The sequence below is a fragment of the Formica exsecta genome, unplaced genomic scaffold (assembly GCF_003651465.1).
Source record: "Formica exsecta isolate Colony F162 unplaced genomic scaffold, ASM365146v1 scaffold120, whole genome shotgun sequence".
NCBI lineage: Eukaryota > Metazoa > Arthropoda > Insecta > Hymenoptera > Formicidae > Formica > Formica exsecta.
Window position 1 is genome coordinate 316965 of NW_021848537.1, and position 12431 is coordinate 329395.

The 12431-nt window shown below is 37.2% G+C and overlaps 1 protein-coding gene across 1 annotated transcript in view; it reads left to right on the forward strand.

Moving 5' to 3' along the window:
• Positions 1-9162: 9162 nt before the first annotated feature.
• Positions 9163-12431, forward strand: part of LOC115243129 (transcription factor SOX-9-like) — an 8349-nt gene continuing 5080 nt past the window's right edge. The window contains exon 1 of the mRNA XM_029819870.1: positions 9163-9608. Coding sequence (XP_029675730.1) covers positions 9400-9608 — 209 coding nt within the window. The 5' untranslated portion in view covers positions 9163-9399. The remainder of the gene's footprint in view (positions 9609-12431) is intronic.

Below are 12431 nucleotides of genomic sequence, written 5' to 3' on the forward strand. Positions count from 1 at the left end.
AAACACCACAACTTTCGAGAAGGTTTTTCTTTATGTTAGCAATACGTTATCGATCATGTTAGAAATGCTTGTTCAAAGTCAAATAATCGTTTCTCTTTCTTTATAAGAAGAGCGCTCGACAAGCTGCTCCCCCCGTTTATCTTTCCCACAGATAAACCTGCGATAACGTTTTCACTTATCGATACTTCCGCAAATCGATTACATAAAAGCAGAACTCGTCGGTTTGAGAATCGACGATTTTTGGAAACTTTATTAATAATTTTATGGATGATGTGTATATCAATCGTTTTCTCTCTTTCTCTTTTAAAATATATTATTTTTTGTTAAAAATATGACTGCAAAATATAATATTATAAAATGATATTATAATATTATAAAAAATGAAGAAGCAAAGGGGAATTAGAAGAATCAAAAACCTCCGTTACAATATCGCGAATCATTATTACTTTTATTAAGAAGATAGAAAAAGCATTTATCGCGAGCCAGTTTGCCTTGTATCACGGGTCGAGTTTGGCACGAGAGTCAACTGGAAAGGGTCGATCGAGTCGATAATTGGAAAAAGGGCCGTTGTCACAGACAGCCATTCGCGCGTATATACAGGATTAGACTGATAAAGGGCTTATTTGGGCCCTTTGCGAAAAAACTCGGCCATCACAATAGACGCGTTTATGAACGCATACGTTCAATCGAACGAGCGCGTAAAATTCGTTGCAAATTGAAGACTAAAATAGCGCGTTAATTTAAAAAAAAAAAAGTTTAGGAAACGAAGAGAGAGATATGAAAAGCTGGAACAACCCGCAGAAGAAGGCAAATTGTTACGAATTAACGAAATGGAATATAAAATAACGATGTACGAAATAATAGGGTATCTACTTCCTGGAAAAACATGGAAAACCTGGAATTCTCAGAGAATTTTTATTCAGGGAATTTAAAAAAAAAATTCTAATATTAAATATGTACATATGTACATATTCTTTAGTTTAATTCTTATCGTTAGTGATAAAAAATGAAAATGTTATGCAAGTTAAAAATTGTTATTTTAACGAAAGCTATTCAGTTTTTTTTTTTAGTATATTTGTAAATCTAGCACTTAAAACTTAATTGGCTCCGTGTTTTTCGTGTAAATGAAAACGTACAATAAAAAAACTTATTTTTAAGAATTATTTTAATTTTAGAAAATTGCAACAAAAAAAATCTTTAAAATATTCTTTTTATCTGGAATTTCGAACAAAAATATATGGAAAATCAGAGAGTTTTTTTACAAGATTAGAGAGAGAATTTTTTTATAAGAATAGAGAGAGAGAGAGACCCTGAATAAGCATCTTCAATAAAAATTCCAAAATATTTCGAATCACATGTGTAATATCGCGATCTCAAAGCGACGAGTGGATTTTTATTGTTAGTATACGAAGAATACAGACTGACGCAAACGAATGCTCGCTTTTTCGAGGCGTCGCTACTTTCCGGACTAGGAAGTGGGTGAGAGGGGTGGTAGCCAGGGGAGGGGGAAGATTGGTTCGAGGGGGCGGTTGGCAGGATCTCGATATTGCTGCTTGTATACCCGAGGCAACCGGGCTCATATCGAGCCACGACAATGTCCCCCGTAATGTCGACAGTCCGCCATTGTCCTCTATTGCCCGGAGAGAGAGTATCTTGGCCGGGTCGCGCGCACGGGGTGCGGCAATTACGCGACAGTGTCCTTAAAAGACAGGACTTTTCTTCCGAGCTTTCGCTGCATTCTCTTTCTATCTTCGACTCGCTTTTAAAAATCGGTCCGATTTTTTTATTCGTACTATTAATAATAATTTTATTTTTTTATTTTTTTATCCAAACTGTATTTTTTATTTATTCAAAAATCAGGGGCAGCAAATGAAAAATCTCTATTTCGCTTCACTTCATTTTTGTCGTTTTTATGAATAGTTTAAGTAGCTAAACATATAACGGTAGTTGAAATAAAAAAGCATTTTCCAAAAACGATACGGAAAACTCGTGGTAGGTGGTCTTCCGAAGGGCATGGTTCATCGTGATTTCGGCTCGGCTTTGCCGATCGGAGGATCCGTCGTCTCGATATCGTAAGAATGGATCCCCGGGATCGTTAGTACACGGCCTTGTCCGTCAAATCAGCGATCGGCCCGACACGCGAGTCCATTCCTCACAATTAGCGGCGATTCACAGCCGCAGACACGGTTTGCCACCCACACACACACCGCCCGCTCGGCCCGCGCGGATAATTATTTTCCGATTATTATTAATAGTACGAGAGAGAGAGAGACGACGTGCGGCCATAATCGCGGGGGGATATCTAACGCGGGAGAAGAAAGAGGAGGACGGAGATGGTCCTTCTGACAGGACTCTCGAGGTCGCGATCTCCGGTCTCTTCGCCTGATGTCTCGACTCTTTATGTCGATCGGGCATTCGTGCGTGCGAGACACCCTGTATATAATGGATGTTTTGAATGATTCCCGTATCGCCGCGTCACGTTCACACACAATGTTTCTAAAGTGAATATGTCGGCCTCCGCTTGTATATCCTTTCTTAACTTTTTCTAATCAAGATGAATGAAATCTGAATTACACACGAAGCGCGCGCCCGAGTTGGCAAAGCGCTGCTAAATAAAATTTCTTTACAATATAAATTTTCAGAGATCTCTCGTACAAGTTTTTCCTTTCCGTTATTCCAATGAAATTTCAAAGTAGAATCGAAAAACGGATCCCGAAAAATCCCGATTTAACGTCAAGGGACACTTAGAGGTGCACCACTCGGTCAAACAGCGAATAAAGATTAGTCTACGTGCGTCGCCGGGGGGGGGGGGAGTTCACCCCCGCAAGCCCTCGATGACATATTCCAGTCACACGCGCGTCCCACTCCGTCCCGCATCGTCCCTTTTTCCGCGCGATGTATTCACGGTATGTAACCGGGAACGGGACTCTATAAAATACTACCCACACCCGTCGCCCTCGCACCCACCCTCCCATTCTTTCTCCTCCCCCGCGCTCCACCCCCGCGATTTTGTTCGGCCGAATAACTTATTGTGCGCGCTCTATTTTGATATGTCGAGGGCCGCGCGCTGAATACCGAATGCCGGTATAGATTCGTTCCAAACAAAACGGAATTCGATTTTCGCCCGGCCGCTGGAGAAACGATACACAGAAGGAAAGAGAGAGAGAGAGACAGATAGACAGACAGAGACAATCGAGTCTCGTTTATGACGAGATTTATGACGCGATCTCATCCGCGGAACTCCTTGACGTCGCGTGTACAGAGTGTCCCACAATATGTAGTGTGTAATGATTTTTTTTTTTTCTGTCATTCTTTCTCGACAAAGCTGGAGACGATGCTTTTTAAAACACGATCCGTACTTTCACGGGAGATGTTCTTTTATAAATCTGTAGACATAGTTTTGTCAAATATATAGAATGTGTAGTGGTAAAGCTAATTGAGAAAAAATAAGGGTTGATTCCTCGACATTATTTTGCAATCTCGATTCACAATTGCAATTTTTTTTTCTAAATTATATGCATAGTTTTTATTAATGTTTGTACAAATATTGTTTAAAAATTTATTTTTCACAATTAAACATATATCAAGAGTGACTTCGCATTTTATGTTAATCAATTTTACTATCCCAAGAATGAGATGATTTTTATAAATCTGTAGATATAGTTTTGTCAAATATATAGAATGTGTAGTAGTAAAGATAATGAAAAAAAATAAGGGTTGATTCCTCGACATTATTTTGAAATCTCGATTAACAATTGCATTTTTTTTTTAATTGGGTACATAATTTTTACTATTGTTTGCACAAATATTGTTTAAAAATTTATTTTTGACAGTTAAATATATATCAAAAGTTCGCATTTTACGTTAATCAATTTAATTATCCCCAAAATGAAATACTTTTTATAAATCTGTAGACGTAGTTTTGTCGAATATATAGAATGTGTAGTGGTAAAGCAAATGAGAAAAAGAAACAAGTGTTGATTTCTCGACATTATTTTGCAATCTCGATTCACAATTGCAATTTTTTTTTCTAAATTAGATGCATATTTTTATTTTTATTTGTACAAATATTATCTAAAAATTTAATTTTGATAATTAAACGAATATGTCAAGAGTGACTTCGCATTTTATGTTAATCAATTTTACTATCCCAAGAATGAGATGATTTTTATAAATCTGCAGAGATATAGTTTTGCCAAACATATAGAATGTGTAGTGGTAAAGCTAATTGAGAAAAAATAAAGATTGATTCCTCGACATTATTTTGAAATCTCGATTCACAATTGCAATATTTTTTCTAAATTATATGCATAGTTTTTATTACTGTTTGTATAAATATTATTTAACAATTTATTTTTGGTAATTAAATGTATATATCAAGAGTGACTTCGCTTTTTACGTATCAATTTTACTATCGCGAGAATCATTTTCCGTCTCAGAAGCTCTATAACTCAAATATATTAACGGCATTAAGTACAAAGATGGACGCGTCAGCCTGAATACAAGCTGCAGGCGCGTAAAAGGGACGACAAAAGTCCACGGCGCGTTGCGATTAACTGAAACAACCGACTCGACAATGGAGTAATCAGCGAGCTTTTCGACGTCACTATCGCCTCCTCTCGACTACCCTCTTGCCGTCCCAAACCCCCTCTTGGCTTCTGGCAATCCCTTCCTCGCGGGACGCGTTTGTTGTCGCTTCAGCAATCACTACGATCATGTCCTGTTTTGTCATATTGTATTGTTTTCGCTATTAAACGCACTGATTTTTGCGTTTTGTGATTGGATGAAACTTAAGTCATTAAATAGCGAAACGTAATTTTTTTTGGACGAAATAAAGACAATATCTTATGATAAAATATTTATAAAAATTATGTATCATTGTATGTATTCTAAAAGATAAAAAAAAGATACATTTGAATGACACAAGTTTTGCCTTTGCTAGAAAATGTAAAATATATTCCTCAAAAATTTAAGATAAAAATATTAGGAACAAAGGTAAACACACACAATTAATTGCACTTTATATAAAAACATGAAGAAATAATTATTTTTTCAAAGTTTTATCGAGATTAGAATTTTTTGAAATTCGTGTTTCTCCTTAGATTCTTTTTAAAGTATCATTCGCCAATTTGTGGTCGATTTTTCTCTCTTTCTCTCCCTTTTCGCGTGACAGAGAACAAATACTCCGTTATCTCGGAGTAGTATCATCTATTTTCCGGAGTAGATAAGTCATTAAATATCGAAACATACTTCCTTTGTTGAAGGAAATAAAAACAATATTATGTGATAAAATATTTATAAAAATTATGTACCATTATATGCATTCTAAAAGATAAAAAATACATTGACATTTGAATGACACAAGTTTTGCCTTTGTTCGTAAAATATGTTTTTTTGAATTTAGGATAAAAATATTATGAACAAAGATAAACACACATTAATTGCATCTTATATAAAAATATGAAAAAATAATTATTTTCCAAAGTTTTATCAAGATTAGAATTTTTTGAAATTCGTGTGTCTTAGATTCTTTTTAAAGTATCACTCGCCAATTTGTGGTCGGTCTTTCTCTCTTTTTCTCTCCCTCTTCGCGTGACAAGGCGAACAAATACCCCGTTATCTCGGAGTAGTATAATGAAGGATCATCTACTCTCCGGAGTAGATAAGCGGGCGCGATCGGCTGTCACGCCGTCCCATTATTAACCGCACAAATAATTCGCTCTCCAACGGTGTCCGTCAATGAGCGAGATACAGCTGATCGGCTGTCGTTCCGGGGTCCCTTTATCGGCCCTCGTCTCTTCGTCATACATTCTGCCATTCACGGGGCGTGAACGCCTTTTATCGCACGTCGCCGACAAGAATCGACGCGAGGGGCGACGTGTGTCTCTTTTCGGGCAATTCAACGCCAAATCGACACGTGAAATTCCACACGCTTCTCGTATATGCTGTCCAAAATAATTAGATGGTCATTTTACGTCATTTAGTAAGTCTGATGCCTGGGAAATTTCTCTGGCGAAAATTGGAGTTGTAAAAAGATGATCAATCGCAGTTGAATAAAGATTTAAATTACTCTCAATCCCATGTCATGACTTTTCTCATAGATTTTAATTAATTTAATTAATCAATTTTAATTAATCTAAAATAAATTCTCTACAACTATCTATTTACGTAACTGCCTTTGTTTCTGTTTACATAACTTTACTTTCTTTCTAACTTGAGGAGAGACCGTGTGAATTGGATCATTTTGAAGGAACAAGATTCTGCGACGTAAAATTCTGCGAGAGGGGAAACGCTTTCGAAATACAAAACACGACGAGGTGGACTAAGTGATTTTTCGCGATTCCGACGTCACGCACAGATGAGGGGAATAGTGGGCGGACGGGTTTCACGGCCTCTGCCTCTTTCGTCGAGCACGGGGGTGCCACGCGACCGCTGATTATACCATTCATCGACTCGGCACGGTCCGAAAGAGGGTTGCGAGCACGTAAACGCCGTAACATCTAATATACCCGCTCTTCTACCCCCTTCCATATTTCCCCCACCCCCGTTCTTCGATCCTGAATGCTCGCTCATCAATGAAACAATTCGGTTCCTCGACGATCCCATCGTCGGCTCCTTAAGATCTCATCCCCTTCCGTCTCTCGTTAATTAGCATCTCTTCCGTTTAGTAGAGCGTATGCAAAACTTTATCGTTTGCGCACACATAGTTTTTTTTTTTTTTTTAAGTATACATATATTATATTATATTATATTATCGAATATTATATTATCAAGTATTATCATAAATCGCAGGAAGTAGTGTTTGATTATTTCAATATGATATCATTTTAAAATTTTTTTCTTTGTAATTATTTTTAAAAAGATATTGTAATGTGTGTATTTGCTAAATATTATATATTATTATACTAGCTTTATATTAAATATTTTTCCAGATCAGACAAAATTATAACATATGTGATAGCTTAATAAGAAAATGTCAGCTTTAACATAAAGTTCTCATTTTTATGAGCAAAAAAGGAAGTTCTATTTTGTTCAACAAAAAAAAAATACATTGCCTATATGTCTGAAAAATTTATTCATTTCTTTTATTTCTCCTCGGCGTGACACAGATTCGCTTTTCTGCAGCAGATGAATATTTTTGCGCGTTCCGGAAATTCAATGGCGACGGCGCAGTTCCCTCTTTATGGCAACCGAGAGATGTTGTCGCCTGCACACCAGCCCCCTTGTCTCGTTTTATGCCTTCTCTCTTTATCGCTTTTATCATTCGAGACGTTATCCAACTTTTCTCCCTCGTTGCATCCCGGCCAGCTCTTTCTCTCTCTCTCTTTCTCTCTCCCTCTTTCTCTCTCCCTCTCTCTCTCTCTCTCTCTCTTACTCGCTCTGCGGAAAGACACTACTGCAGCTGATAAGATTTATTATAAGATTTGCCTCTTATGTTCGCTCTCCACGCTTGTGTATTTTCACAGCGGACAAAGCGAGAAAAGAAATTCCCCGTCTGATGACAAAAGTAGCGAGTGATCGATGAACGCATCAACATCACTTCATGTCATTTTATTCCGAACTCTTTATTTTTCTCGGCTCTCTAGAGCTCTTTTATTACATCAGTATATCTAATTTATATTGATATTTATAATTATTTATAATTGGAATTTATAATTATTTTTTATGGTGTTATTTTAGTTTTTAATTAAACATTTTATTAAAAATATTAAAATATTTTATTACAATAATTTTATTAAAAATATTGAAATATTTCATTAAAATAATTTTGTTGAAAATATTGAAATATTTTTCATAATCACATCGTGTTTATATACTTGTTGACATTGATAGATTAGTCTCTTTTTGTCTGTTAGTTTGTGTAACTAAACAATTTAACGCGTTTATCTTAAAAAAGAAAATATTTTGTTGATATTGATATGAAGCTTCCGGAAATATTTTTAAGTCCCTTTATTACATACACCCGAATGTTTTGTACTTTTCTCCCCTAACTACCATTGTCTTCGGGGACGTATCAATGAACCGGATGCACGCGGCTGACCGCCAAAACGGAAGGCGGAGAGATCAGAAAGACGACGGAGGCGCGATAATCCGCGCGTCAAACGCACCCACGCCTCGCGACCTCGTTGTCTTCTTCGTGTGTATTCGGCCAAGAGGGGACGGAAGGAGAAGGAGTAGGAAGATAGAGAGAGACACGGATCTCTCTCCACCTGTTGCACGAACCCTCGTATCCGTAGACCGCCATGTCGACTCACCCGCCAATCGACGATCGCCCATTGGATCTGCAAAATAGTGGGGGTCGTGATACCGCGTCTGATTGGTCCGCGGCCAATCTTCTCTCCCCCGCATCCTACAGGAGCCGTGCAGCAACGCCGGCAGGCACAAGACCCGTCGTCGTTCCACGGGTTCGCCCCAGATGTGCGATCCATGTCAAAGTTTCTGTGGGAGTTCTACTAGTCAGTATACCAACAGGACTCGTGTTCGTCAGACATCAAGTCCGAGCAGGAGTGCAGAATCTCTTCCCGGATTGAAGATTTGTGACAATTAAGACACTGAAGACGCAATTTTTTTTTTATAATTGAAGAAACTGAATTTACATTTAATCGAGGTTGTGAGATTCCCCAAAGACGCACATCAAGAAGCCAACAGGATCCAGTGATCAGTAGACAATCGTATAATTTTCTCGAAAGCGAATCTGAAGACAAAAAGATTTAAACGTCCTAAAACAGCTGATACTTGTCTAAGACGTGCACGATATTTTTAAAAACATCTTGAGCTTTTGAAAAATACACAATTCTTTTGAGAAACGTTCATTACTTGGATTGTCGCTCGAAGAGATTTTAAAAACGTCTAGTCTTTGCAGGATACTATTGAATATCCAAATAAATAGAACTATTTTTGGGAAATACTTATCGTTAGCTTCTTCCCAGGTGCATCGGACTCCTGAGATACTTAGAAATACCTCAAATTATTATAAAGTTTCAAGATATCTCTTAATCAACGTCATCTTCGTGCAGTGAATGTGAATTAATTTAAAAACTTCTAGAATCAAAATCATTTAATTGGTCGCAAGATCACTCAGAGTCAGTTGCCGCTAGAGTGACGTTAAAAATATTTAACAATCTGTTAAAATTTCTATCTAAAAAAAAAACGATAAATTAAGAAGATCCTCCGAGCCTTCAATGACAACAAACGTATCTAGCATACCTTATATATCCTGAAAACTTAAAAACGTATTTGTGTTTGGGATTGTTGAGGAAAAAGATTGTCAACAGAATGCCATTCACAGAAAGTTACCTTATCCACGCAAGATAGGCAAGATCTATCGATCAATCTACCGGAAATGTTGTGTATGCTAGAGATAGGCAATTAGAGCGACCGGAAAACCAAACGACACTCATGGATATGTCATCCAAGACACTACACAACGAGCACATTAAACGGCCAATGAACGCCTTTATGGTGTGGTCGCGTGGCCAACGTCGGAAGATGGCACAGGAAAATCCAAAAATGCATAATTCGGAGATCTCGAAGAGATTGGGCGCCGAGTGGAAGCTGCTGACCGAGAGCGAAAAGCGTCCCTTCATCGACGAGGCGAAAAGATTGAGGTGAGCCCGCGAAATAAAGGCTGTTTGTTTCAGTCACACGTCAGTAACTTCTCTCATTTCTGGGTCAGACATTTCTGAATTGGATACGTTGTGTCTATTTATTAGTCACTAATTCTGCCACTTTTCTCATTTAAAATGTAAAAAAATCAGTGAATCAATGATAGCCCCCATAGAGAATAAAATTTCAATCAGAACCAACATATTTAAAAAAATTAAACGTATGACAGATTTTTATGTAAAATTAACAAATTGTATACATAAGGCCAGAAGATCATGTATGTGATACAAACTATGCTTTTAAACGCATATCTTTAACATTTGAAACAAGTCTTTACAACATACACATTTTTAATTTAATTATTTAGAAATTTTCAACTAAAGAACAGTTTATTTTTTTAATATGCATTGCTTCGTTATCAAAGAGAAAGAGCTGTTGATATATTATTAAAAATTCTTCCATCTTATATCACAAAATAATTATGAGAAATATATTTGTTTATAGTAGATATGCATTGCTTTATGGAATAAATTGCGATATAAATTCATATTAATATTATATTAAGAGCTTTCTCTCTCTCTTTCTCTTTTTCTCTCTCTTCTCTATTCTATGTGTAATAATATATTCACAAATATAAAATGTAGAAGATGGGACAATTTTTTCCGGTCTTTTTCGATCGACGGGCGGCTTTTTTTTCCGCGGCGACATTAATCGCTTTTCAGTCGCAAATACTCGAGGCGAGATGATTGCGTTGATCGGGGGGGTCCGTATCAGCGGAGTTGTAGGGATCAAAAACGGCGGGAAACGGGCGCGCCACGCGATCGTCTCGTACTTCATAATACGGTACATTGTTACCGGGGATCTTAGGGGCGTGCTGTACGTTGAAATAGGGTGAGGGACGAGAGGGGGCGGTATTTATAGAGCGGGGGAGACGAGCGAGATCTCTCTTTATTATCTACCCTGAATATTTAATCACTGTTATGAGTTTATTTAGCTCGCTCGAGCCGCGCGCCGCCGATTTTTCGAGCCCGACGCGCTCTTAAAACAGCCCTGCCCCTTTCCATCCCCCCTTACTGCCCTTTTAAAAAGAGATCCCGCAATCTCGCGAGAACCTTCCTCTAAGAGTCCTCGTTACGTCTTGTAATTTTTTAAGCCTTATCGAATAACATTTTGCAATCTCGTCGAAAAAGGAGGTATTAATTTTACGAAAATAATTAGTACATGTAATAATTATTTTACGGAAACTCTGAATGGTATTTTGATATTGTCTCGACTTTGGGATTGATAAATTTACGATATTCATTTTTTAGTAAATAATTTGAATATTGCATGAATAAGAATTTATATGAGATGCACTAAATATTTGATAATATTTTTATTTTAGACGTATTATTTTAATATATGTTAATCATTAATTATTTTTTATTACTTTTAAATAAAGATATTTATCCATTTTTACTTATTTTATTTTAATTGAAAACAGATTTCTTGAAATAAATGGTAGATGCTAAGTACTTAGTACGTGTGTCATTGTCTGCAGAAGGATTTATAGCGACGAGTCTTAATAATAATATTCAATAATTGAAATAATATAAAAATCTCTCGAGGTTAAAGGAGCGAAAGAAAAGAATATATTTACGACATTTTTTGATAAATAATTTGAATATTGCATGAATAATACTTATGAGATGCACTAAATATTCGATAATATTTTTGTTTTAGACATGTTATTTTATACATATGTTAATTATTATTAATTATTTTTCATTACTTTTAAATAAAGTTATTTTATTCGTTTTTACTTATTTCATTTTTATTAATAAAATAGATTTCTTAAAATAAACGGTAAATGCTAAGTACTTGGTACGCGTGTCATTGTCTCCGGGAGGATTTATGGCAACGAGTCTCAATAATAGTATTCAATAATTGAAATAAAAATCTCTCGAAGTTAAAGGAGCGAGGGAAAGGAATAGGTTTGCGCGAGGTACGTGCAGATTAAATTTGAGAACGATCTCTCCCGCTCTCTCGCTTCTCGATCTCGTCCCGGGGAACAAGATTTAAACTGATTCCACGCTCTCTAACCCCGTGCCCGCGTTGCAAAATATCCCGACCTCGATTTACATTCCTCCCCGTCGGGAGAAAAAAAAAAGGAGGAAATGGAAGAAAGCGAGGGAGTCGCACGGGATGTTTTGCGACGCCAACGTTGAAATTTTTTTCACGAGAACGCGAATAACGCTGCGTCGTAACATCGTCTTAACCCATCCGTAAATAAATTTACGGATGCGTCCGTTGCGTCCGCGTGCAAAAGATAGACGATCGCGTCGATAAACGATAATTAAACGCGCGGCGCGAATTATTACATCTCGATTAATCCTTCGACTCTAGTTAACTTGATCGAAGGCTCAGTTTCTAAATTCTCGCCCCCACTTCCCCACTCCCCCCAAAAAAAAATTGGTATTAATTAGCGTATCGCAACTTTGTAATATTTACTCTATCTTCTATACATACATATGTATGTAGGATTGTCGTATATTCAGCATTAGATATCGAAGTTAATAAATTTTCCAAGCGATATTCATCTCTCTCGCGTTTCACTTGCCGGCGTAAAAAACCGCCAACAAAAGGCCATATTTTTCCCATTCGCAAAATTTCTGGGAGAAGAAAGAAGATGTGAGAGAAGGACCGGAGTAGGTGTGAACGTGAGAGGATAGAGGAGGGAGAGAGGAGGGGGGGGGGGCAAAATCCGAGGGAAATTTCGACGTGGACGTGTAACGGCGAATCCGCTTTTCTGGCGGATGGCAGCGACGTCGGCGACGAGGCGACGA